We start from the raw sequence: 26,843 nt of genomic DNA, 5'->3' as shown, positions 1-26,843 counted from the left end.
ACTCTACTGATGAAAAAATATAATAATAAAAACCGACGAAATCTATCTATGCCTTGGTTATGGACAGGATACCCGCCGGAGATGGTATAAGACGACCATCTCCGGCCGGCAGTTAACACACGAGATTGTAGCAAGTGGAAGAAATTTTTAGAGAATCGATTTTAGGCTGATACCATGTTAATAATAGAAGGGAGAGTATAACTGAATGAGGTGATCTATTATTAATGAAATCAGTTACATATATAGTAGACCGTCTTGGATAACAATCCAAGAATATTCCTAAACTATTCTATAGGATATTATTATAATACCAATAATAATATCTTTCCTAATATCTCAATATATCTATATTCTCTAATAATAAGGTTTATAAAAGCAAGCCAATCCTCCTAACGATGAAAGCAACAACTTTAGTTTTCCTTTGGAAAAGGTTGTGACTTGTGATTTGTGGTCAAGTCGCTCAATTAGAAGACGACTTGACCCTTGTTACAATAATTTTCCTTAACAAAAAGTTGTGATCATGTCTCTTGGTCAAATTCTAACTGGGCTTTCAAATCGTGGTGTAATTGAGCAATTTTTCTTTATGTCCTATGTAAATTCATTTTCAATATTCTTTTCAACCTTGTCCCTTTTGTGGATTTTTTTTTGTTCTAAAGAAAATTCTAAGGGCAGATGGGTATTGACTAGACCTGACAAAATTGATCCGATTTAAACCTAACCGAGTTGAGCAGTAGAAACCCGAATTGACCTGAATCTACTCAACCCGACCCGAATGTTTATCATTGCAAATGACCGTTATCCCCAAATAATTTGAGAACAACCCATCCTAATGATCCAACCCGACACGACCCGGCATGAATTCTTGCAAACCAGAATAACACGACCACGGATCCATCCCAATTGACCCGTTTGTCAGGTCTACTAATGGAGTAATGGACAACATTACATATTTATAAGCAATCTAACAATAGATGTTAGAGTATGTTGTTATGTAGGAAGTACCTAGTTTTTACAAGATTAATTTAGTGTTTGAAATCAATTTGGTGACATGAGTTGCATAGTTCCTTCAAAGGATTTTTAATGCAGAAGTGATAATCGAATCGTTGAAACCCGAATGAAAGAAGTACTTTTACGAGATGATATATTAACCTTTCAAGTAACATTTAAAATGTGACAATCTCCAACAACATAAATATGATAAATCTATACATTATTTGCTAAAAGTATATAATTGCAAGCAAATAAGAAGAATTAATTAACGGAAATTCACATAATGGAGCAGAACGAAGGAGGCGGATCTTGGTAATTGGTAGTCATAACAGCAATGGGTTCACAGACCAAACCCCCACCTTTGCTCGGGTATGAATATGGATATGGACATGGATATGCATACGGATAGGGATATGGACATGAACATGGAACTGGACATGGACATTTACAAGGATCGGGCTTTTTTTCAGGCTCTTTCGGTTTTTCTGGAGGTGGAGGTGGCCCAACTGATATAAATTGGGCTTTCTTGCCTGCTTTCCTTAAGCACGTAATTATTGCATACGGATCTGCGTCTCCAATTATTGTTAGTGTGTCCTTTTCTGTATCTGCCTCCATCTTATTCACTCCTGAAACATTTTATCAATCTTGTTATTTTCTTATAAATTTTTCATATAAATCAAATTGTTAAATGAATGGTTATAGGTTAATGGTTATAAAAAAAATTACGGCCTTCAGTTCTATTCATTTATTTACCATTTTATTTTATTTTAAGAAATTTAAATCAAATGTAAACAAATAATTAAGATGGATTGAATACATTTTTAATATCACAACTTTTTAACCATTCTGGTTAAATTAGTTATTTATCCACTTCCAAAATATATGTAAAAAATGAGATAACGATGAGTTTAATATCACCAATCCACCATACCCACATTAAATTTAATATTACATATTTAAATTATTAAATTATTTTATAGGATATAATGATAAGACTCAATAACACGCCGTGACATTGGAACTCTTCCCCTTTTTCTTCATGGAAATCTTTGTTTCTTCCTCTCTATTCTTCCTCCACTTACAAGAATTTTCACTCTAAAATATACAGTCACAAACTTAATAAAATTGACCCGATTCGATAAGGCTAACTCAAGACCTGAAAATGATCCGAAATGTATAATCTGAAAGTAACTCGAAAGATCCGACCGAAAGTGATCCGACCCGAAGTGACCCAACTTGAGTGACCCAAAATGACCCGATTGATCGAAAATGACTCGAAATGATTAAATTAGTGCAAAATTATGACCTGAAATGACCCAAACAACCAATAACAACCCGAGCCAAAATGATCCGATCCGAAATAACCGGACCCGAAAGTGACCTAATAACATATTGATCCGAGGTGACTCGACCGAATGACGCACTTACCAGGTCTAGTCACAATGCAATAATTGGGGACAAAACTACAAGAGCCACGGAAATATGAATAAACAAACGAATAAAATTTGTAATGTCAATAATGTTGTCATAAGCTTAATACTGTTATGATATAGTACTAGCAGTTATTGTCAAGTTATATCATCAACATTTTGTCTTATATATAGCAATTCTGTTATTGGTCTTTTCCATCCTTCATTTCATTTATTGATAAAAGGTCATTTTAATTTTTAAGGTGTGATATTCCTAAAATGCCCCCCATATATACTTCTCTTGTTTTTCATTTCTATGGTTACGTACGTAAAGAGTAAAATGTAGTCGCGAGTAATTGTTGTTATTGTCGTCTTACTTGTAAAATAACTACATAAGCGATTTTGTGAAGAGATGAATTATTGCAGTTTAAAATTTTTAGTGAGATTTCAACGTAAACTCAAACATGTACAACTGATCGAGTATTATATATCAGAAACTACAAGTACCGGAAAATCTAAAATTAAACTATCATAATTTACATTATTTTCGTTCATCCCATCAATTTTATTTTAACATAAAAAAGGGTCGCCAATGCCACCATAAATCCATAATAGCGACTAAAATGTAATACCATGATCGATAAAGCTAGCTTAGTAGGGACACCTATATGCTACAAAATAATCGTGTTGTTACAAGCTCTTATTTTGTTATACAATTATACACAAGTGAGTGTTTCACTTTTAACAAAATGAGGAGAAAAGACAATACTTTATAAACTAAGGATTCACTTTCCGAATTGGTTTGAGGATGAGACTTTTGTGAAATTATGAAGTGCTCTTTTTTAACCGTAATCTAAACCTAATAATAATGCACAACGTTCTTTTAATCACGAGTTAAGATATCTATTTTTTATCAAATGAGCTGCAAAGGCAGTGTAATACAAAAGATAATCGGTTTTCAAAATACAACTTATCGTCTAAGGTGTTCTCGTCTTAATCACTAGTCTAAAATCTTTTCAATTCAATCTTAATTACCAAAAGATAGAAAAGAAATATAGCTAGGCATAAGCTAGCAAAAGATAAGTACATACCTTCTAAACCAGAAACAATGCTAAAGACTTCTTGCTTGCACTTCTCACAAGATACGTCGACTTTCAACACGGTCTTATGAACCATGGTTCCCACACTTTTGAGTTATATCATGCAAATAAAATGTAATTAGTTGTCACCATATATATGTATAAGACAAGTCAAGGTCAACATGACGGAAAAATAATTACAAATGTTAATTGTCTATATATCTTCATTTTTCTAATATAAGTATACATCTCGTCAACTTCTTTAATTGCCCACGTAAAACGTAGGAAAGAACTACGTAAATAAGGGGAAACTAGGTGGATATAACTATACTCCCGTCCCGGTCATTTGTTTACCTTTTGCATTTTAAACCCTATTTTTTTGGACTGAAATTGTCTGAACTGAACTTATTGGAGCTAAGCTTAACTGAACTTAATGGAGCTGAGTTGAATTGAAATTGTCTGAACTAAAATCAGAGTTAATTTGTGAAGAAAAGACTGAACTGAACTGAATAGAGTGTCTCAGTCAATTGTAGGTAAGGGGGATAGCGAATCTCATTCCTCGAAGGGTTGAACTTGAAGGGTAAGGAATTATAAAGATTTAAGGGTAAAATATAGATCAATGAAATGATTGAAATTGGCAAACAAATACAAATAAAGGAAATTATTAACTTTATTCCCTTATTTTTTTTTTTCCGTCCCTTAAATTATTAGGGTAATGCACTAAAATTTATCACAAATGACACATTGATAAGCCGGAATCTATATTATGAACAATTATGCCGTAGATCGACTAGAATTATTGTATTGAAAAATGGAAAAAGTATTAGTCCTCATCAAAACTCGACCTTACTCACCTTAGTTTCCAATCCCCGTTACATCTTCAATCGCTAATTAGAAAATTACGTTTTAGCTCGTCATTCTTTGCATACCTTTCCAACTTGTGTTCATCGTACTTTTAATGATTATTTAATTGATTTGTATTACTTCCTCGGTCTTGATTAATTGTTTACCTTTGATTTCGGTACACAGAATAAGGAAGCAAGAAAGAATAATGGACCAATTATCGAATGATAGGACCAAATTGAGTGTGTAGGATCAGGTTACCCATCAAAGGCAATCCTCCAATACAAAGGTAAACAATTGACTGAGACTGAAATCGAGGAAATATTATTATTATTATTATTATTATTATTATTATTATTATTATTATTATTATTATTATTATAGACTCTTCTAAGAAATTACTCTAAGGTCAATTTGAGTTGATCATACGTTCATACCTAACCATATATTAATATAGTAGCCAACTACTTAAAGAAAACGATATAGTTGATGACCAAGTTTAATAGACCGTAAAGAAAATAATTGACATATAGTCTTTGAATTTATCATATATTTCAAATTCATCAATCGTTATTTTAGTGACGAACGGTGATAATTAACTTGGAATTTAATCTCAGTTGCCTATTTGTGTATTTTGTATAAGTAATATAATATAGATAAAGTCATAAAGTACAGAGTTTACGTTAGTTTGTAGGTAAGACTTAGAAATCAAGTGGTAATTTCCCATGTTGGTCATGCATGCATGATGGAGACGTAGTAGTCATCACTTGAGAAATTGGTATTCGTACGGATGGCAACTTTATGAAGCAGCTATGTGAGACACTTATATGTAAAAAACCCGGTAAACGGTTAAATGTAAAAAACCTGGTAAACGGTTAATTGGGTCGAATTCAGATTGGGTTTGAGTCGGGTCAATTTGGATCGAGTCATTACGGGTTTGTAGATTTCAGACCAAGTCGGGTTGAACTGGTCATTTTGACTTCTGATCATTTTTCAGTCAATTATTATCAAGTTATTTGTGATGATAATCAGTTTGCAACAATAAACAATCGTGTTAGGTTATATCAGGTCGGGTCAATTTTACCAAGTCTACTTACATGCAGGTTTGAAGAAACTCAATGCAATGACGGACGCAAGAATTTTAAACAAAAAAAGGTGGAAACAAAAAAAGTTCCAATACATTATCTTTCATTTTAAACTGTAATTTTTTTTTTTTGGGTTTATTCCTCCAAAAAAATAGAAAAAATTGGTTTTAATAATTTTTAATTTAAAAATTAATAGTTTATTTAGAATTTTTATTTAGAATTTTCTTAAAAAATATTTAAAGTTTAAATAATCATACTTTATACCTAATGATGAATAATATCTCCGATGATAAAATATGAAGTATTATATTCTAATAATTTTATGATTAGTAACCACAAATGATTCAACGGTAAAGCAGTTGGAATATTAACTTGAGCACAAAAGTTCAAATCTTGGAAAAACCAATTTTTACATCTACATCTACATAGTATAAAAGCCAGGTTTTTTCAAAGCTTTCCATTGGCTGAAACTTTTTAGAAATTTGGCAACATATAGGACACACCATGTTCTATGCACCATTTAATTACCCTCTCTCCTCTCATCTCCTCTCCTCTCCTCCACCCAATTCAAATCTAAAAAATTACTCCAAAGAAAACGATTTTGAATTTATTTTGCACGTTTTTTATAATAAAATCAATATATTAATACTCCGTTAATCTAAGCTAATCTAATTTAAATTAATATAATCTAATTCTTTTAAATGATCTCAAGAAAGTGATTACAAATATTTAACATCTAAAATTTACTTCTTCTTTTTTTGAAAAAATTGTTTTAAAATCTTCAAAAAAAACCGATTGCTAAATTTAACAATTTATTTCAAAAAATTCTCTTTAAAAATCCTGTAACTCAATACAGAAAAACATGTCATTAAATCATAAAAAACTTATATAAAAGATAAGATTTAGAAATTTAATTGATAAATATTCTTCAGAAAATATCCAAGTCATTTAAATTTAATAGATTTAATTTTCTTTCTTAGAAATACTCTATTGTTTTGTCAAAAAAAAAAAAAAAAAAAAAGGGGAAGATTACATTCAAAATATGGGATTTTTTTAAATTAACAAAAATAAGTTTTAAATAAATGAAAATAATAATTTAAACGTAATATAAGCAATGAAATAAAGTAAAAAGAATATTATTTAAAAACACATACTTACTTATATTGAGTAATTTTATTTTAAAAAACAATACTCATTAGATCTATAATATTCACTAATAATTTTATAAAAAATAAAAAAAAAACAACTTTTAAAAAAATAATCATCAGATGTATGAGAAATTGAATAGAAAAAAAATCACAAAAATATGAACAAAAAATGAAATAAACATAGCTGATAGAGAGACAGTTTGACAATTAGGTAAATATTATCGAGTAAGGAGATGATATATTGTTTAAAGAATGAGAATAATAGAGAGAAATTATAGGGACTGTGAATCCGTGAGATTTACGAGAGATAAAAGTTGAGACGAAAGTGAGAGAATGAGTTTGAGGGAGTGATATAATGATGGTGACTGGTGACGGTGTGTTTGATGAGAGAAAGCGAGGGAGAAAGAGGAGGGTGAAGTATGTTTTGGGAGTATGCTATGTTAGCATTGCTAATTTACTATTAGGTGAAGGTGGGGCCTTTGGCGATATGTACTGGTATTTTAATGGGTTAGTTTGAGATTGTTTAAGTTTATTTTAATCATTCTTTAGCTTTTGAGCCAATAATTTGTTCTTGAGTCTATTTCGATTGACACGAATTATAGAGTAAGACGGATCACTCTGTGAGACGGTTCATTTCTACAAAGAAACTATTTATCTAATACTAATAAGTAAATTGTTTTTATATACAAATGAAATCGTCTCACCGTGTAAAACCGTCTCATGTAATAACGACTGTATTAATGTTATTGTCTTTACTATATTCAATATTGTCAATTGATATTCTTACTTACTCCCTCCGTCCCCAATCAATAGTTATCTATTTCTATTTTTGGGTGTATCAATCAATAGTTATCTATTTCCCTTTTTGACAGTTTTTTGTGGACCATACCCTCTTTCATATACATGTGCAGTAAGTGGATCATACATCTGATGTACTACCACAAGTTTTATACTTTCTGAGCATTATAATAAAGTTTTTGAGTTTTGTTTTAAAAATTAGGAGTTTTACTATAGAGTTTTTGAGTTTATTCACTAAAACATTAAGCTCAAAAAAATTACAATAAAACTCAAAAATATTATATACAAACTTACCTAAATTTGAGTTTTGATGGAAAAAAAAATTAAAATCTAACTTATAAACTTTAATAAGCTCAAAAAAATACACATATGCTCAAAAAGAAATAAAGTTCGAGGTAATAAGCTCAGAAAAAATACAAAAATGCTCAAAAACAAGTAAAATCTGAGGTAATACATCCGATGTTATAGTTTTGTGTAGTCCAAATGTAACCATTTCTCTTTTCTTAATCTTTGTGCCAAAAGCAATACATAACTATTGATCGAGACGGAAAGAGTATAATTTTATATATTTGAATTTCAATATTTCTACATTTTTTCCATTTATAATTTAATAATAACAATTGTTTAACAAGTAAACCCCGTACAATTTTTGCACGGGATTAAAAGTAGAATTGATTGTAGCTGGCAAAAAAATGGACCTTAGCCCAAATAACCAAAATTCATCAAACCTGGTACTTTGCGCCCGCAATATAAAAGCTTTACAAACTCGGCCACATGAACTTACTGCTTACTCTTGATACTTGCAAAAATAAAACGAGCATTTGATGAGAATAATCCCAACTATTACCCTACTTCTCAAAATAATCCCAACTACATTTTAACTCACAATAAATCAAACATTGAATACCTTCTTCTCAAAATAGACTCGACCAATTATTGACCTATTGGTAACCTACTGTTTCAGGTTAATGTCATCCACCATCATCTTTTCCACTGCCATCTTTTCGTGCCCCTTTACTGCCACCAGTCCACCACCATTCTTTTTTGCCTTCACTGCCACCACCATCATAATACTCCTAGAGATGTCACCACCACCATTCCATCACCGGTCCACCATCATCTACCTTACAGCTAACATCTTCCCCTTCAATGACAAACCTTTTCATCATCAATCACCACTATGTCAAACTTTTCCCCTTCCATACCAAACATTTCCAGAAATCAATTTCTCAAGCTAATAACACCCTTCAACGATTATGTGAATCAAAATCGATTTCCATCCAAATAAACCCAGATAAACTAAAATCTTCAAACCCTAAAAATAATTCCCCTGAAATCCCCAATTCTTTTTTGAAAAATTATGTGAATCTAAATAAAAATTGGATTATCATCATCAGAGATAGAGATTGTTACATATTCAATCAAACAAAACTATAACCAAATTCAACTACAATAACAAAAAAGGAGCAAGTTGTCAAGAATCTCCAAGTCGTTGTATTCCATCATCTTGTTTACTTTATAATTGAGGTACTTTCTGTCAATGGTGGGTGAAAGGTAAGTGATTAGTTCGATTTCGATATGGCGTCGGTTGTTTTGATGGTTCAATCGGAGTAGTTTGGTGATAGTGTTCATGTAGGGAAGTAGAGGTTTTCGTACGAAATGTGAGGGAGGTCACCGGCAGCAGCCGGCCAAAATGGTGACTCGTGAGGTGGTAGTTGCCGATGGTGAGGGTTTGGTGCTCAGATCTGGTGGCGGACTGGCTGAGTGGGTTGTTGGGGTGATGAATGGTGAATGGTGAAAGCTTATGGAGAAGAAGAAGAAGAAGAAAAGTTAATTTTATGTTTTGATCATATATTTACTAAGTACAGTACAAAAAAGTTGACCTGTTAAACAAGTAGTAAGTCATCTAGACTATTGTGAGTTTATACCATTAAAAGTTGGGATTATTCTAGAATAAATCTTAGGTGGGATTATTTTGAGCAGAAGGATAATAGGTTGGATTATTATTATCAATTAACCCAAAATAAAATTTGTTGTTAAAAGTGGGCACTGGCCACCTGCCTACGTCTCTCCTCCATTGAGTGTAAGGCTCATGCCCATTTTCATGTTAAAATAATAATTTAGTTGGCTAATTTCTAGCTATTTCAATGTATATATGTTCGTTCTCATGTGAACTTTTATAATATCAAAAATGTCAAAGTTATAAAAATTAAGTGTAAATTTATTAAAAATACTCGTTATAGTATCATAATGTGAGAAATTAACATGATCTCTCATACGAATAGAAGGTTTAGGGTAGTTGAATGTAAAGACGTGTATACATTCTAATTTTTCACAAATTCTTGTTTGTGACGGCACATATTCGTCACTCTTGAGTGACGGATACCATTTTACCTCATAAAGTACCCACTTTTTCTATCTCTGCAACACTATTCATGTGGCCCCCTTTCTCCACTAACCCATTTTGTTACCATTTTAACTCACAAAATATCCGCCACAAATGGTAACCCGTCACGAGGGAGACCAATTGCTAATTTTTACTCTATACTCCCTCCAATCAACTCCATTTTATATGTTTGTTTTAGGGAGTTGCTTTTTGTCGCCCGTGTTTTACTTAGTGTCGCCCGAATTTTACATGGAACTTCCAATTATGCCCCTTGCTATTTTCTTCTTCATTTCAAGAAAATTTAGTCCTTACATTGATCTTAACTTCATTTTAAGAAAAGAATAATTTTAAACCTGTTAACCAATTAACTTCAATATTTAAAATATTAATACCAAAAATTAAAACCATAAAATACAATTATTATAATAAACAATCCCACGCCAGCTCATCCATGAACATCATCCAAACCTGTTCGTGTGTTATCTACGCCTCTGCATTGGCGAGCTCGTATGGTGTGCACGACAAGTTCTACATTGGTTCGTGTATCGTGCACGACCACTCCTTGGCGACTTCATGTATCATACATGACATAGCCGTGGTTGTGTCTTGAATAATGCACGAACAAACTAGTTCGTTGGAACTCGAAAACATCCATTACTCGCACAAAACCCAAGTTTTAATCAGCTTCTAATTTGTTACTCTTAATCTCCTGGTTACCCATTATAATTTTGTTTAATGACCAATTTCAATAAGCCTAAAAAACACGAATTTTCCAGAAATTTGACACACAAATGCAGGCTAAAAATTGTCTAATTTAACTTAATTGAGTCGATGTTGCTACTGTAGATGCCAATTGTTATTGCCTAGAATTTACTAATTTTCCAGAAAATTTACACAAATTTGGAGCGCAAGAATTATCTACCTTAATTGAGTCTATGTTGCTACTTGCTATTGTAGATGCAAATTGATATTTTTCATTTTGGACGTATGTAGAGGAAACAGTTTGGTTTGGATGCGTGAGAGTGAATGTTAGATGATGGATTGGAAAATTATAAGTAAGGTGGGGGATGAAGGGACTTAAGGGTAGTTTTGACTTTTACTTGGGCGATTTAAGTAATTTACGGGCGATAAAAAGAAAAAGTGTTGTTTTATCATGTTTACCAAAGCGACTTTTACGCGGTAAATATCTTTAGCTACATATTTGTAAAAATTATAAAAGTTACATAAGTTAAAATATATTTATGTGGATCTTATTTGATTCGTCTTTAAGAGTACATTAAAAATATCTAAAGACGAATCAAATAAGATCCACATAAATATATTTTAACTTATGTATCGAGAGAAAATTGAAGTTGAATGTCCGCTTGTGAATAGTGTGCAAAAGAGAAACATGCAAAGTGGAGTTGAATGGAGGGGGTACTGTATATACTTTTACTCGTATTAACTACTATCAGTGTTGGATCTAAGAAAGACTAGCAGGAACACATCTCTAAAAATAATTGGAAATCCCGTATTTTTTAATGAAACTTATTTCGTTACTGATTCGTCCTCTAAAAGTTCGTATCCCAAATAGCAAATTCTGACTCGATCCTTATATTTACCCTTACGAAATTCAATGTATTTTAGAAGTCGGCAAACGATCCAAAAACAAGCTCAATACTAGTGTAATATCATGACAATCCAACAAATAAATCACAATTGGAGATTATGAAAGTAGAAATTGTAGTCAAAATGATGGAAAATCCAAGCTAAACTTATGGTTGGGAAGATCTAGTAAGATTAAAGATGCCGAATAATGGGCCCACATTTGAGCACTATTGTTGGACTTTTGAGTGGATGGTAGGGCTAAAAAGGGCTCTTATGAAGTTCAATGACAAGACCTTACAAAAGGCACATAGTAACCCATCTAGTGCCCTAACACGACAACTACAAAGAGTAAAGACACCTCCCCTCACCACAAATAATTCAAACCATTGGTTAATTAAGTCAAAAGGAAAAAAAGTGTTCAAACTTTACTTGTAAAAAGTAAGCACATAAAAATTGTGTCTCATAAAATTTTGTAAATTAGGTCTTGTGTTAGTTGTAATGTTCAAATAAATATAATTTAACTCAACTTATACCAATTACCTTGTTAAATTACATATTATAACTAAAGCACTTGATGTTATAAGTACTATTGAATGTTCAATTTTTACGGTAAACGCACTAATAATTCATCAATCAACTGTACCGACCATGAATTTGTTTCCATCAATTATTCAACATAGTTGAACTTTTTTGTTAACTTAAGAATATATTTTTATAGATAATCTTAATAGGAGCCCCGCACGAGCTTTTCAACTAATAGGTAGTGATGGAAGTGCACCAAATTGGGTCGTACCTTGCTTTGGTCCACTGTGCCTTGAAACAAAACAAGCACACCGTAGACACATGGGGGGTTGTATGGGTCGTGCCATGCCATGTCCAATATCGAAGTTTTCTGGCCTTGGCACAACCAAGTACAATGGCATGGTAGTTTGGGCTGCGTCATGCGTGGGTTGTTGTTGTGTCAGCCTATATGTGTAATACCCCGTATTTTTATATAATATAATTAATTAAACGGATATTATTTTATGTTAATTATTATACATTTTATATCACATTTATGTCGGGAAATAGTTGAGTCGATAATTAGTTAATCTATCGCAAGTTAATAAAGACGGGTTTAGAAGGAATTCGAAAGGTGAGCTAAACAATTAAACAGTGACCCATTTGAGCCGGCCCAATACAGTTTCAGCCCAATTAACCCTAACCCTAACCCTAATTAAACCTAAAGACTACCTACCCTAATCCCTCAACCCGCCTCCCTCTCAACCCAGCCGCCTCCCTCCTTTCCTCATCTCAAACTTCACCCTCACGCAAAACGAGAGAGAGAGAGAGAGCATAGGTGGTTGACGGTGCAGCAAGGACGAGCAAGGAACCATTGTCGACGACCTTGGGTGGCCGTGGTGGCAGCTATGGCGGCAGGAAGGTAAGGAGTTCAACCTTCCCTCTGTTTTTCATATTTGATGTCGGGTTTTGGTTGTTGTTTCGTGTCCTATAGAGGTGTTTCTGGTGGTGGTTGTCGGGGTATATGGGTAGAGTGGTAAGGGACGAGTGAAATGGTGGTGGTTATGGTGGTTTTAGGTGGTGCTAGTGGCGGTGAGAGGTGGCGGCGGGGGGTGCGAAAGAACGGGTTTTATACACGGGTTTCGGGCGGGTTCGGATGGGTAGCCTTGGGGTGGTGCCACCGTCGACTAGGGGGAGGTCGACAAGGTGGTGCTAGGTTGTCTGTGTTCGTGGGGCGACGGCGAGCAAGGGCGTGGTGGTTTGGCGGGGGTAGGGTTGTTGGTTGCGGTGGTGGTAAAAGGAAAACGGGAGGTGTTTGGTGAGCCGTGGTGGTGAACCGAGGCCAAATGGCGGCCACGGTTGGGCTCGCCGTGCGATCGACCTAGTGGGGCTGGGTTGTTGGTGGCTGGGTCGAAGTGGGGACCACGCCTGGTGGTTGTCGCGGTGGTTCAGGCGGCACGGGAAGGGTGTGGGCGAGAGTGATGGTGTGAGTGTAAGAGTCGGGTTTTTCGAGTGGTTTTTATGTTTGTTTCGGGTTTTCTTAAATCATTTAATTCGGGAAATCGTTATAATTCGTTATTTGACCGTACTCTTAATTAATTAACTTAATTCCGAGTTAAGTAAATAATTAAAGACGGGTTGTTTGAGTTGTTAAAGTTTGATTCGGGTTTCCTAATCGTATAATTCGTTTAATCCTTTATTTATCATATTAGTTATTTAATTTAATCCCCGAGTCGTTTATATAATTAGAAATGGATTTTTAGTCGGGTTTGTTAAAAGAGAAAAGTTTCTATATCGGGAAAGTTTCTATTTTTAGTAATTTCTATTTTGGGAACGGGAATAGTAAGTAATTGGTTATCATTTCATTATCTTTCAGAGGGCGAATTATTGTGGATTATCACTGAGCACCCGACTATTTGACTGCAGATCTGAGGTAGGGAAATACACTTGACTTACCGGTGTTGTTAAATTGTGTTGGGTTGTTGTGTTACATGTGACCGAGCTGTGATCGATGACTTGTGCGTGGTTGTAATTTATGTTATAATTCATACACTGGAGTGTGGTCGACTGAACTGTTCGTGTTGATTATGTTATTTCATTATTTTGATAGGCGGCATGATTTCATTCATTGATATACATATCATGTTGCATTGATTACTGTTGAGCATTGCATATGCATTGGAGTTGGAGGATGGTGTGGTGGTGACGATGATGAGATATGATGTGATGTTGTGATAAGGCCCAGGCTGGTTCTGCAGGACTTGCCCTGGTGTCCTCCGCTATGACGAGCGGATCGACTACGGTCGATATACATAGTCTACCGGGATCGGTATGGGTGGGCGTCTTGGGTTGTGTGTGATGAGTTGAGATGGAGATGGAGGTGACGGAGTATCATGCATATCATATTTATTGTTTTCTTGTTTTCCCTACTCAACCTCGTGGTTGACCACCACAATGTATTCGTGAACACCTGTGATGAACCGTTTTATGGGGAGCAGACTTGACAGGTTTAAGAGATAGGACGGGAGCTTGATGGGCGTGAGACACTGGATCAGACGACCTAGTAGCTAGATCATCATCTAGAAGACTTCACTTTCATTTACGTCAGCTTTTGTAATTTAATTTAAAAGGAGAATTTTGTAATAATTAAGTTAAAATATTATATAAATTGCCTTGGAGTTTAATTTGTTATTCACTACCTCGGGAAACCGAGATGGTAACACCGTCATTTATCTGAGGAGTCCTAGTTCAGGCCCTTAAATAAATGGGGGTGTTACAAAGTGGTATCAGAGCGAACGATCCTCAGGCCTAAACCAATGAACCTAATGAACGTAGGATGTGTCTAAATAAAATGAACCCCTGGGAACAAACTGCTAGGAGCTCACAGTGCGGTTAAGAAGGCGCCCTTAATGCGTGCTCTTTTGCCCTCTCAGTTTTGAACCAGGCAACCCAAGAGAAAACGAGTGAATGGGGTAGTTAGAAGGAAAACCTTGGATATAAGCGAGTTAATGTATACCTTGAGACCTATTGCGAATTTATGATATTTATCTGGATGAATGTGAATGACGTGTTGATGGTGCTATTATGTCTGGTGATATGTGGTTATGTGATCCCAAAGCCATGCTAGTATAGTATCGTGATAGTAATGAGAGACACCATTGAATTGCTTGTTTCTAGTCGTAGCAATCGTGATTAGATGTAAGGGGTAGGTCGGGAGGCGAAGGGACTTCTATGGGATAGATGTTATATATAAATACAAAAGCGTGAGATTTAAGTTAGGATGAGTTAGTATCGATAGTATGGTTGTAAGAGCTTGGAACATGAAAAATGAATGATTTAGAGTTGAAATCCGTTTTGTTTGATTTTACTCTGTAATTGATCTTGCTGTCATTTCCTTCCTGTTAATTTTCTACGGATGAAAATTTTATGAGAAATAGCCTCGTGAGTTAGTGTTCTTTTGGCGTTGGTTTCATGCTTATAGGGTATACGGATTAAGAGTAATAAATGTTTTAGTGGGCTGTGGTCGGGAAGTTCCTGTGCAGTGATGTTTTGACCAACGTTTTTGTAAAAATCCTCATTTAATTTGTGTAAATGATTTTTGCATAATTCCAACTCCATTGACTAGAGGTTTCGCACACGTTTTCAAATTGATAAGCCACGCAAAATCTTGATGTCTCTATATTAAATGGTAAGCCTTGCAAACTGACCCATGTTTCGGACCAATTCTTTGTCTCATACTTGTTTGGACCAACTGAGTTGTAAAATTCTTTAAAATTTGAATTCTTGAACTTTCGACCTCATTCTTTTTATCACGAACTATTAACTCTCTGTATGTTATGAAAAGTAATGTAACTCGAGTTTTCGTTGAACGGCTGTTTATTCGTGAATTTTGAAAGCTACAACGTGAATCATGACCTGTAAAATGTGCGTTCTATATTAAGTTTTCATACAGTTGATTGCTTAATTCATGAGCCTTAGTAATGTGGAATTATAATGTTTTATATGATGGTAGTAGCACGCATGTTCAGTACTTATATACCTTAACAAGTGATAAAATTTAAAACTTAGTTGATAACATTGTTGGCATGATAGCATGAATTAAATTGGATAGCTTAATTTGATTCTTAATCGAGGGTGAAATGTTTATACGAGTCCAGTTGTTTGCATACTTTGTATACATTTAGCATGGTGTCATGTCTCTGGGTGTGCATCTTATTTGCATAGTGGTCGGGTATATATATAAATATAAAACTATATTGTCAAATCTTGGTAAGTTGATGGCGTTAAAAGTTAATTGATCGTTCTAATATACACGCATGAATAATTATAATAATTGTGTCTAAATGTTCACACGTGTAGGGTGTCATCTGAGTTCCAATGTCTTCTACGCGAATTTGTGTGTCTCTAGTTATACTTGGTACTTTCATTGCAATAAATTATTTCAGTTGAACTTAAACCTATAACATGATAATAAACAGTGTTGTTATTTCTTATTGAATATGTTCGTTATCACAATGTCGAAAATGCTAAAGTGATTCTTGCAATTGTATGGGTGTGATATAAAGGAAACTGTTTGATATAACACGACAATTGGCATATTTATATTCTCGAGTCGTTACTATCAATTATATTAAAATAAAGATTGTTATGATAACTACGTTGACAATTATAATAGGATAACCCTTTGATGATTCACATGATATGCATTGGTTTTAATACTAGTCGTTATAGCTGCATCTAATTGAGCCTACGAGTTGCCTAATTATTTAAGTCGTGCAAATCAGAGAAGTTGTCCAAGTTGCTAATCTTTTACCATAGCTAGTGTTCTACAAAGTATATGATGGCAAATGTATATGTTTAAACTATTTATACAATATCTCTTGTTTTACTGAGAATGAATTCTACCAAGTTGCTGGACACAATTGAATGATATGGTTGCTAAAATGTGAACCATAGGTGTGATATAGAAGTAATGTTGTCGTTGTCATAGATCATATGTAGTTACTTTTATTGAGAAACATGTTTCAGAATTGATATCGTGCAAACAATTTTTTTTATAATTTAAAGTATGAATTATGGGTATGTTGGTGATTGCTTAAATTCATCGACCTAATTCGTGACCTAAACCAATGAGTGAATAAAGGGTTGAATGGACGTGTCAATAAGATCCTGTGATTGTGATAGATAATAGTGGTAGATCTATTTCCGTGGTATGTTTACAAATGTGAGAAGTTCTTAAATTGTTTTGTTGATTTTGCTCTCGCTCGTTCATAGTCTATAATTGATCATCAAACTTGTTTAGTTGTGAAACCGTGTAAACCTTGGTTCCTTTCTTGTTGTTCTTTTAGTTTGAGGTTGTGTTTTAAGTTAAGCATGAGCTAGTAATAAATGCTACTTGTTGACAATCGATTGATTCCTTAATAAAACCTCGTTTCGACCTTAATGTTGATGCGCAATCTCTTATCATGCATTCTTTCCTGTCACATGTGGTTGATAATGATTTTGTTGTATAGGTATATAAAAATTGAAAAGAGGTTACGAGGACGTAACCATGTTTCTAGTCGGGTAGGATTGTAAAATCTCAATGCTTAAATTGCACTTGTTGTAGATTGTAGTTGATCAAGTTGATGTTTCGTTGTGGGGTACCTATGCAAATGAGTTCTATATGCTTTGTTCCTACTTCATTGGTTGGTTGATGTGTAAAAGGAGAGTGTAGTTAAACTATTGATATTGAGATGGAGATTGGCCACTAGTATTGAATTGTGGGGCCTTTGTGCCGAGTTACATTTACGGTCCAGTGTGACCATGGTTATTGAGTTACTTGAGTTCGAGATCGGAATTTAGATGGAAGATGACGGTGTTCTCAGATGGTTATTTAGTTGTTATGCATTTGTGTTCTCAGGTAGTTATTAGTTGTAGTTAGTTGGGTTAAGTGAAAATGAGTTAAACTTCGGGACGAAGTTTATTTTTAGGAGGGCAGAATGTAACATTTCGTGTTTGTTATGTTTAATTGATGTGTCAAAAGTGTGTGTTAACCGTGTTAGAAATGCGTGACGTCCGTATGTACGATATAGTGTACCCTTAAAGGTTTGAGTACGGGAGCGAACTTCTGGACGAAGTTCATTTTAAGGGGGGAAGACTGTAATACCCCGTATTTTTATATAATATAATTAATTAAACGGATATTATTTTATGTTAATTATTATACATTTTATATCACATTTATGTCGGGAAATAGTTGAGTCGATAATTAGTTAATCTATCGCAAGTTAATAAAGACGGGTTTAGAAGGAATTCGAAAGGTGAGCTAAACAATTAAACAGTGACCCATTTGAGCCGGCCCAATACAGTTTCAGCCCAATTAACCCTAACCCTAACCCTAATTAAACCTAAAGACTACCTACCCTAATCCCTCAACCCGCCTCCCTCGGCCCGGCCGCCTCCCTCCTTTCCTCATCTCAAACTTCACCCTCACGCAAAACGAGAGAGAGAGAGAGAGCATAGGTGGTTGACGGTGCAGCAAGGACGAGCAAGGAACCATTGTCGACGACCTTGGGTGGCCGTGGTGGCAGCTATGGCGGCAGGAAGGTAAGGAGTTCAACCTTCCCTCTGTTTTTCATATTTGATGTCGGGTTTTGGTTGTTGTTTCGTGTCCTATAGAGGTGTTTCTGGTGGTGGTTGTCGGGGTATATGGGTAGAGTGGTAAGGGACGAGTGAAATGGTGGTGGTTATGGTGGTTTTAGGTGGTGCTAGTGGCGGTGAGAGGTGGCAGCGACAGGGGGTGCAGCAACGGGTTTTATACACGGGTTTCAGGCGGGTTCAGATGGGTAGCCTTGGGGTGGTGCCACCGTCGACTAGGGGGAGGTCGACAAGGTGGTGCTAGGTTGTCTGTGTTCGTGGGCTGACGGCGAGCAAGGGCGTGGTGGTTTGGCAGGGGTAGGGTTGTTGGTTGCGGTGGTGGTAAAAGGAAAACGGGAGGTGTTTGGTGAGCCGTGGTGGTGAACCGGGCCAAATGGCGGCCACGGTTGGGCTCGCCGGCGGCGATCGACCTAGTGGGGCTGGGTTGTTGGTGGCTGGGTCGAAGTGGGGACCACGCCTGGTGGTTGTCGCGGTGGTTCAGGCGGCACGGGAAGGGTGTGGGCGAGAGTGATGGTGTGAGTGTAAGAGTCGGGTTTTTCGAGTGGTTTTTATGTTTGTTTCGGGTTTTCTTAAATCATTTAATTCGGGAAATCGTTATAATTCGTTATTTGACCGTACTCTTAATTAATTAACTTAATTCCGAGTTAAGTAAATAATTAAAGACGGGTTGTTTGAGTTGTTAAAGTTTGATTCGGGTTTCCTAATCGTATAATTCGTTTAATCCTTTATTTATCATATTAGTTATTTAATTTAATCCCCGAGTCGTTTATATAATTAGAAATGGATTTTTAGTCGGGTTTGTTAAAAGAGAAAAGTTTCTATATCGGGAAAGTTTCTATTTTTAGTAATTTCTATTTTGGGAACGGGAATAGTAAGTAATTGGTTATCATTTCATTATCTTTCAGAGGGCGAATTATTGTGGATTATCACTGAGCACCCGACTATTTGACTGCAGATCTGAGGTAGGGAAATACACTTGACTTACCGGTGTTGTTAAATTGTGTTGGGTTGTTGTGTTACATGTGACCGAGCTGTGATCGATGACTTGTGCGTGGTTGTAATTTATGTTATAATTCATACACTGGAGTGTGGTCGACTGAACTGTTCGTGTTGATTATGTTATTTCATTATTTTGATAGCTGGCATGATTTCATTCATTGATATACATATCATGTTGCATTGATTACTGTTGAGCATTGCATATGCATTGGAGTTGGAGGATGGTGTGGTGGTGACGATGATGAGATATGATGTGATGTTGTGATAAGGCCCAGTGGTTCTGCAGACTTGCCCTGTGTCCTCCGCTAATGACGGGCAGATCGACTACGGTCGATATACATAGTCTACCGGGGATCGGTATGGCTGGGCGTGCCGGGGTTGTGTGTGATGAGTTGAGATGGAGATGGAGGTGACGGAGTATCATGCATATCATATTTACTGTTTTCTTGTTTTCCCTACTCAACCTCGTGGTTGACCCTGTGTATTCGTGAACACCTGCGATGAACCGTTTTATGGGAGCGGACTTGACGAGTTTAAGAGATAGGACGGGAGCTTGATGGGCGTGAGACACTGGATCAGACGACCTAGTAGCTAGATCATCATCTAGAAGACTTCACTTTCATTTACGTCAGCTTTTGTAATTTAATTTAAAAGGAGAATTTTGTAATAATTAAGTTAAAATATTATATAAATTGCCTTGGAGTTTAATTTGTTATTCACTACCTCGGGAAACCGAGATGGTAACACCGTCATTTATCTGAGGAGTCCTAGTTCAGGCCCTTAAATAAATGGGGGTGTTACAATATGTCAGTCCATTGTTATGGTACAAACTCATATCTCACATCGGTGTGAAAAGATGAAAAATCATCTTTATAAGTGTCCACAAAATATAATACTACGAGACCTTTTAGGAAGAAACCCAAGAGTAAATCCGTGAGGGCTTGACCTAAAGCGGACAATATCGTACTGCTATGGACTGTGGACACAAATGCAGCATGGGCCCAACACGAGATATCGACGCTTCCGCATTACAAGTGGTATCAGAGCCCAAGGACTTGGGCTAGACACAAGAAGAAGCATTCAGACAAGACTTGAAGGTAGCGTCCAGTGTAAGGCGTGGAACTCTTATAGCTTGAGGGAGAGCTAATATGTTTGCAAACGGCGACATGAGTCTCACGTCGATGAGACAGGCCGTCCAAGAGAAAGACCGTCAGCGACCCGGCGCGGCGAGGTGGGCTGAGGCTTACTAGAGGCAACAAAAGCAGTCTATGGTAAGTCCAAAGAGGCGGTCTGGCGTGGCACGCTAAGTCACAACTCACAAGATACGGACCTAGTCCGGGATATACCGGATGCAGAGGTTGTACGCAAGTGTAGCATAAGTCCCATGAAGGGATAATAGACCCCCGGGGAGACACATTGTGTGTCGGTTAAGGGGAGGTTATGAATTGATGATGCTAGGGGTGTCCAGAAGTTGGGCTTGGAAGGTGTGAGGAGTTCTCAATAGGAGTCAAGATGATGGTACTTGGTTTTTGGAGAGGATTGTTATGGTAGAAACTCATGTCCCACATCGGCGGTGAATAGATGAAAATGCATCTTTGTAATTGTCCACCAAATATAATACTACGAGGCCTTTTGGGAAGGAGCACACGAATAAATCTGTGAGGGCTTGGCTTAAAGCGAACAATATCGTACTATTATGGACCGTGAACAAAGATGCAGCATGAGCGCAACATGAGATATCAACGCTTCCGCATAGCACTCACAAATGTTGTTTTCTTTTGTTTTTTGGACATGCGAGCCCACAATTAGCTTTTCTTTTCTGATTTTTTGCATGTCAACCCACCAAACAAAGGATACTATTTTTTTTTTGTTTACGGGTCCTGAATATGAGTGAGCCATTGTGCTAGCTCGTGTGTTGTCAGTGGGTCGGCATAGGTGGTCCATGTCGTGCTAGGACTAGACACAAACTTTTTATGAAAACATTGGCATGGGCGCGGCTCGCAGCCCAGGTATGTCATATCGTGATAGACCATGTTAATCCCGTCTGTGTGAAAATGAGCCATGCAGTGTGATGATCCGCACACTCGAACCCTTAGATTTATTTCATACTTATGTAATTTCATTTCCCTTGTACATTTGTAGTAAAATAGTTTCTTAGTCTAGCATAGTTTTAGAATAGCTTTCCATAAATAGGTATATCGCTATTCTACACTAGTTTTGAAATTTCAATGTTTCCTGCTACCAGGATGTAACTATCATATTTCCCTCTTTAGGGAGTACTAGTGAATGAAAATCTACTTCCTACCTTGTGCCTTCGTATTGCTTGTTGTTGCTTTGTTGTGAACGACTCTTAGCCTTCACTTTACTAACAAGCCGTGTTTGTGGGATCGACACTAGGATCCCGACTCACACACCCGAGAACGATTACGAGTGCCTAGTGCCTGACAAACACTGGTGCCTAACGCTCTCGCTTTCGTTCTTGTCGAGTGTTGCCGAGACCCGAGTATCGTGCTAGTGAGCGATCCTTTACTAGTTCGAAGATCCTTGTCGCTTCCATCTTGCCTTGAGACGTGCAAGGGTGCGCGCCACGATCCGGCAAAAGTACCGGACCGTGACACTGGGGCATGCCAACCAACAACCCGCGTGCCCACTTCCGTCTCTATTAGTAGGTCTCCTGTAAGACTGTGTATTTTATTTTCTAATTTGAAAAAAAAAGTACCAACGGTAATAAATAGATGTATATATAAAATAAAAGGTTTACTAATCAAAATGGTACTCCCTTCAAATTCCTATGTTGTTCCCTTTTCTTTTTTGGGTTATTTCATGACAATAATCCATCATATTCCCCCTCTTCTCATATTAATCTATCCTCGTGTTTAACTGAGAATAATCTCATCTTTGACGTCATTTAACTTATACTAGACCAATAGACCGATTACCTAGACCAATAATCCCACCTGTGACGTCATTTAACCTTTCAACTCCCTTCATTTTATTCATAATAACAACACACTAATTTTATTTCCCCAAAACTCACTCCAACTCCACCACCACACACTCCCACCACCGACTACAACATCCACCTCCGACAACACCCACCACCCACAACACCCACCACCCACAACAACCCCCATCACCGACAACAACACCAACCGTACACTTCCTCTACCCGACAACACCAATGCCTTACTCCCTCCTTTCTCTCATTCCTCTCTCCTTTTTGTTTTTCTTCCAAAATCTGCCCAGAAATCCCAAATCAATTGTAATTGACCCCAAATTAAAAATAAAGATTAAACCCAAAAATCCCAAATTGTTCTTCTTCCCAAATATGTAACATGCTCTAAACTAATTTCAATATTAATCAAAACACAAAAATCAATCAAACATTATACTCCCAAATTGAACCAAAAACCCAGAAAATCTACTATTTTCGAGATCATGTATTGGTGTTGATCATGTATTGGTTTGTGATCAATAATTGAGTAGTAAATTAGGGTTTCTGTAAAGAGAATAATATTGAATTGGGGAACGCGGTGATTGAGAAGAAAGAGGATGGACCAGGAGAATGGTTTGGTCGGAGGATTGTAATGGTTTGGTTTAGCGAGTGAAGACGATGAGGAAGGTAAGTGATGGGCGGTCATTATGGTAATAGGGTGGGGTTGATAATAATTAGACCGGGCAAACAGATCAGGTCGTGTCGTGTTCGTATCAATATTAAATGGGTCACCACTACTTCAACTCTAACCCGACCCAATAATTACATAAACGGGTCATTTATCTCAACCCTAGTCCGACCTATTTAATTTTTCTATAGTCCAACCCGACTTGTTTAACCCATTTATCTTTAAGCAGGTCATTTTTAACCCATTTAATCCGTTTAACCCAATAAACTAATGCAATAAACTATGCTTTATAACCTTATTATCGCAAAGACGATAAATCAAAATGCTAATTTTAAGTTGTTTTGTTGAATTATTGACTTAAGCGAAATATATTATAACAATTTAAATAAATGGTTTATTCGTGTCGGGTTCGTGTCAAAAGACATCAACCCTAACCCGACCCATTTAAGTTTCGTGTCGTGTCAACCCAATTACTTAAATGGGTCATCACATCTTCACCATAACCCGCTAACTTCGTGTCGGGTTCGTGTCGTGTTTTCGGGTCGTGTCAATGGTTGCCGCCTCTAATAATAATTGAGTATAAATAGTTGATGAGATGATTTTTTTTTTACAGTAGGTGATCAGATGATGATACAAGAAAAATGAAGAATTAGGAATAAAAGAGAAAGAAAATATAAAAACCAAGAAAAAAAAAGAAAAAAAAAAACAATGTCCTGTTGGTTATAAGAGGTAAATAATGGTCTGGGTCTACTATAAGTTAAATGACGTCAAAGATGAGATTATTCTCAGTTAAACACGAGGATAGGTTAATATGAGAAGATGGGGGCATATGATGGATTATTCCTATAAAATAACCCTTCTTTTTTTGCCCAAGAATTAAGAGAATCAATTTGGACAACACAATATACAAGACCCCACATGTAGTTGATTTTTGACCACACAAGCTTGTCCAAAAAAGGAAAGAGGAAATAACAATGAAATTGGACGAAAAGGGAAAAAGGAACAACATATGAAATTAGAGGGAGTAATAATTTACAATAAAATAGAGATATATGTATCTGATGAAAGAGTCACGTCGAGCCACCGCATAATAAAGGATTATGACAAACATTTAAGGGGATATGAAAAAAGTTGACTCCTGATAACATGGTAAGAGACAGTCTCTCACAACTAACAAATATTCCATAGTATTTATCTACTCATTTTATTAATTTTATTTTATTCGGATTCATTTCTTCAACTAAAATATTGGTATAATGAAATCTCATATGGGAGTCATAACAAATTAATCTAAGAGGGGTGATTTCTTATTTAAACTTTGAAAAACGAATCAGGTAAATTGCATTATATATAGTGATTAATGAAGTTTCTATTTGATCAAGCATCATTGTGTTTTTTCTTTTGGTGTTTTTAAATCTTTAATTCGAAATTATTTGCGTGTCTTTAGTTCTTAGGTAATCGAAAGCAACACTAAACAAGGGTAGGAAAAAATCTTGCACATCAACAATCAAACACGGAAACTTTCTACTCCCTCTATTCAACTCCACACTACACATATACCCTTTTCATCCATTCAACTCCACACTACACATTTCCTAAAAAGGAAATAAAAAAGACCATTTTATCCTAATTCCAACAACTTATTTACATCAAATGTCATTGTTGGCCCACCCTAATCCACAATAAAACCCCACATTTATATTCTTTTCCCTATGTATTTTCAAACGTTTTTTTTAATATGCTCCTTAATACCTGTGCAAAAAGCATATGTGTAGTGTGGAGTTGAACGGAGGGAGTTGTAGATACCCGTATCCGTCGATATTGGAATTTATAGAGAACCCGACAAACACCCGATGATGATAGGACACATGTATTCTTTAGTTGTCATTGTCATTATTTGGAGCTCGTTTTACGAGGTAGAATGGGCGTCGTCGATGAAGTATTTTATTAATTTAAATGATATTTAAATTAATGTTTTTTAGTGAGTTCATTTTATTAATTTAAATGATATTTAAATTAAAGCTTTTTTAAAGGGATTTCAATTTAATTTATTTTATTTTGAATTTATTTTCCCAAGTTTATTTTATTGAAAATAAAATAAATATTTGATTTGAAAAATCATTTTATGAATATATTTGATTTGAAAAGTCATTTATTTTAATGTGTTATTTGATTTGAAAAATCGATTTAAAAAGCGAGGAAAGCTCGTTTCAACCATGTGTTTTTGAGCTCGATTTTAGCTCGGTTTTTGAGCCCGTTTCTTTTGCGAATTGGCACGAATCTCGAGTACACTAACCCACCTAAGCCAATACCCTTCCACCCTTGTTCGAACCCCCCAACCACGGCCCAAATTCTCGTCCAAAACAAGCCCCAAACAGCCCGCACCAAACCGAGCAGCCCCTGTTTTGGCAGCTCAATTCCCGAGCCCAAACCCACTCCAAACACCACCAAAACCCGTACCCATTAACCCTAACCCATACCCTAGTATCCTACCCATATTATCCTAGCTTAATCACCAAGAAAACCCTCCTCAAACCCTCACAAAAACCGATGGACAGCAGCCATACGGGATTGAGCCCGACTGCCTCCTCCTCTCTTTTAACCTATTTTAAACCCTTATAAATACCACCCCTTCACCATACATTCATTCCTCTAAATTCTCCATACATCCAACCATCACATAGAAGCTTTAAACCTCAGAAACAAACCCTAAACATCCTTCAAAAACCCTAAACAAAACCGACATACAAACTGAAACTGTTTGTGTGTCCTCCTCGAAAAGCAACTCGTTCCTCTATCAAACCTCCATCAAAACTCGAGTTTCTTGTTCCTAATTAACCACATAACATCCATCTACACATTAGACAAATATTTACGAGCCAAATTGCCCTTGAGAGTACACGAAATCCCTCGAAAAACAGAGTGTTATACACTCTGTTTTCGCGGTTTATTCTTGTCTGTCCAGTTCTGTTTGTGCTCGTTTTCATCTTAATAACCCAAAACGAGCAGGGGTTGCTTTAAGATTCCTGTTCTCCTCTCTTTCTAGTTTCCAAAACATCTTTCGAATCGAATTTTCGTCGTGAAACGAGGGAGATATCACTGTTTTAAAATCGCTGTCCAGAAACTTTCCAAAACGCGCGTGTGCTTTGTTCTTCGTCGACGACGGCCTCTCGAGATAAAACCTACCTTCGATTACGACCTAAGACGGTGTCAACGATACATGTAGGTTGAGGGTGCATCAAATCCCCTTCTCTTTCCTTTTTTATTTCGTTTTTTATGCTTTTTTTATAGCTTGTTTTTTTGTTTGTTTTTTTGTTTGTTTTTTCGATTGTTTTAAATTAACAATGAAACTAGTTAGTCCGAGTATGAGTTAAAGTACCACTATGAACACCCGCGTTGACTTGAGATGGGAAAAGAAACCGCTACATCTGTCGGTCGTACACCCCCGTCTCATTTACATATCCTCGTGTTCAAAGTAGGGCATAAATAAAGCAATTATCTAACTTTGTTCTTCGTTTTCGATCCCCTTTTGTTTCGGCCAAATCGATGGACCCTAGGACCCGTTGCATGTTAGTTTAACCTCTGATTGTTAACCTACGACATATTTAGATAACATTAATTTAATTTAATAATCTAATTAGACACGATAGGTGGCTTCGACGTAAGTTATAAAATCAATCGACGATTCTGTAAATAATTGAATGCATCTCTCTCTTTCACCTAATTTCTCGCTAGTATAAGAGTGCGTGATTATCA

At 36.0% G+C, this 26,843-nt stretch overlaps 1 protein-coding gene across 2 annotated transcripts; it reads right to left on the bottom strand.

Moving 5' to 3' along the window:
• Positions 1–1,140: 1,140 nt before the first annotated feature.
• Positions 1,141–9,549, bottom strand: LOC141643600 (uncharacterized). Of its 2 annotated transcripts, XM_074452814.1 has the most exons (4): positions 8,260–9,549; positions 8,081–8,151; positions 3,491–3,585; positions 1,141–1,616 (listed from the first exon to the last, which is right to left on the bottom strand). In XM_074452814.1, the coding sequence occupies exons 3-4, from the start codon at positions 3,573–3,575 to the stop codon at positions 1,267–1,269; spliced, it is 435 nt and encodes a 144-aa protein (XP_074308915.1). In that variant the 5' UTR covers positions 3,576–3,585; positions 8,081–8,151; positions 8,260–9,549; the 3' UTR covers positions 1,141–1,266. The 2 variants fall into 2 exon arrangements, with proteins under 2 accessions (XP_074308915.1, XP_074308914.1); XM_074452813.1 differs by having other exon boundaries at positions 8,081–9,549.
• Between the last annotated feature and the right edge of the window lie 17,294 nt (positions 9,550–26,843).

The sequence above is a fragment of the Silene latifolia genome, chromosome 2, assembly GCF_048544455.1.
Source record: "Silene latifolia isolate original U9 population chromosome 2, ASM4854445v1, whole genome shotgun sequence".
Lineage (NCBI taxonomy): Eukaryota > Viridiplantae > Streptophyta > Magnoliopsida > Caryophyllales > Caryophyllaceae > Silene > Silene latifolia.
Note: the sequence above shows the minus strand (reverse complement) of the source record. Positions and strands in the feature narration are given on the sequence as shown.

Bases quoted from the DNA above. Each gene is read 5' to 3' on its own strand.
- LOC141643600 (XM_074452813.1), bottom strand. From the start codon at position 3,575: ATGGTTCATAAGACCGTGTTGAAAGTCGACGTATCTTGTGAGAAGTGC. The intron at 1,617-3,490 runs GTATGTACTTAT...AAAATGTTTCAG, and splicing joins CATTGTTTCTGGTTTAGAAG to GAGTGAATAAGATGGAGGCA.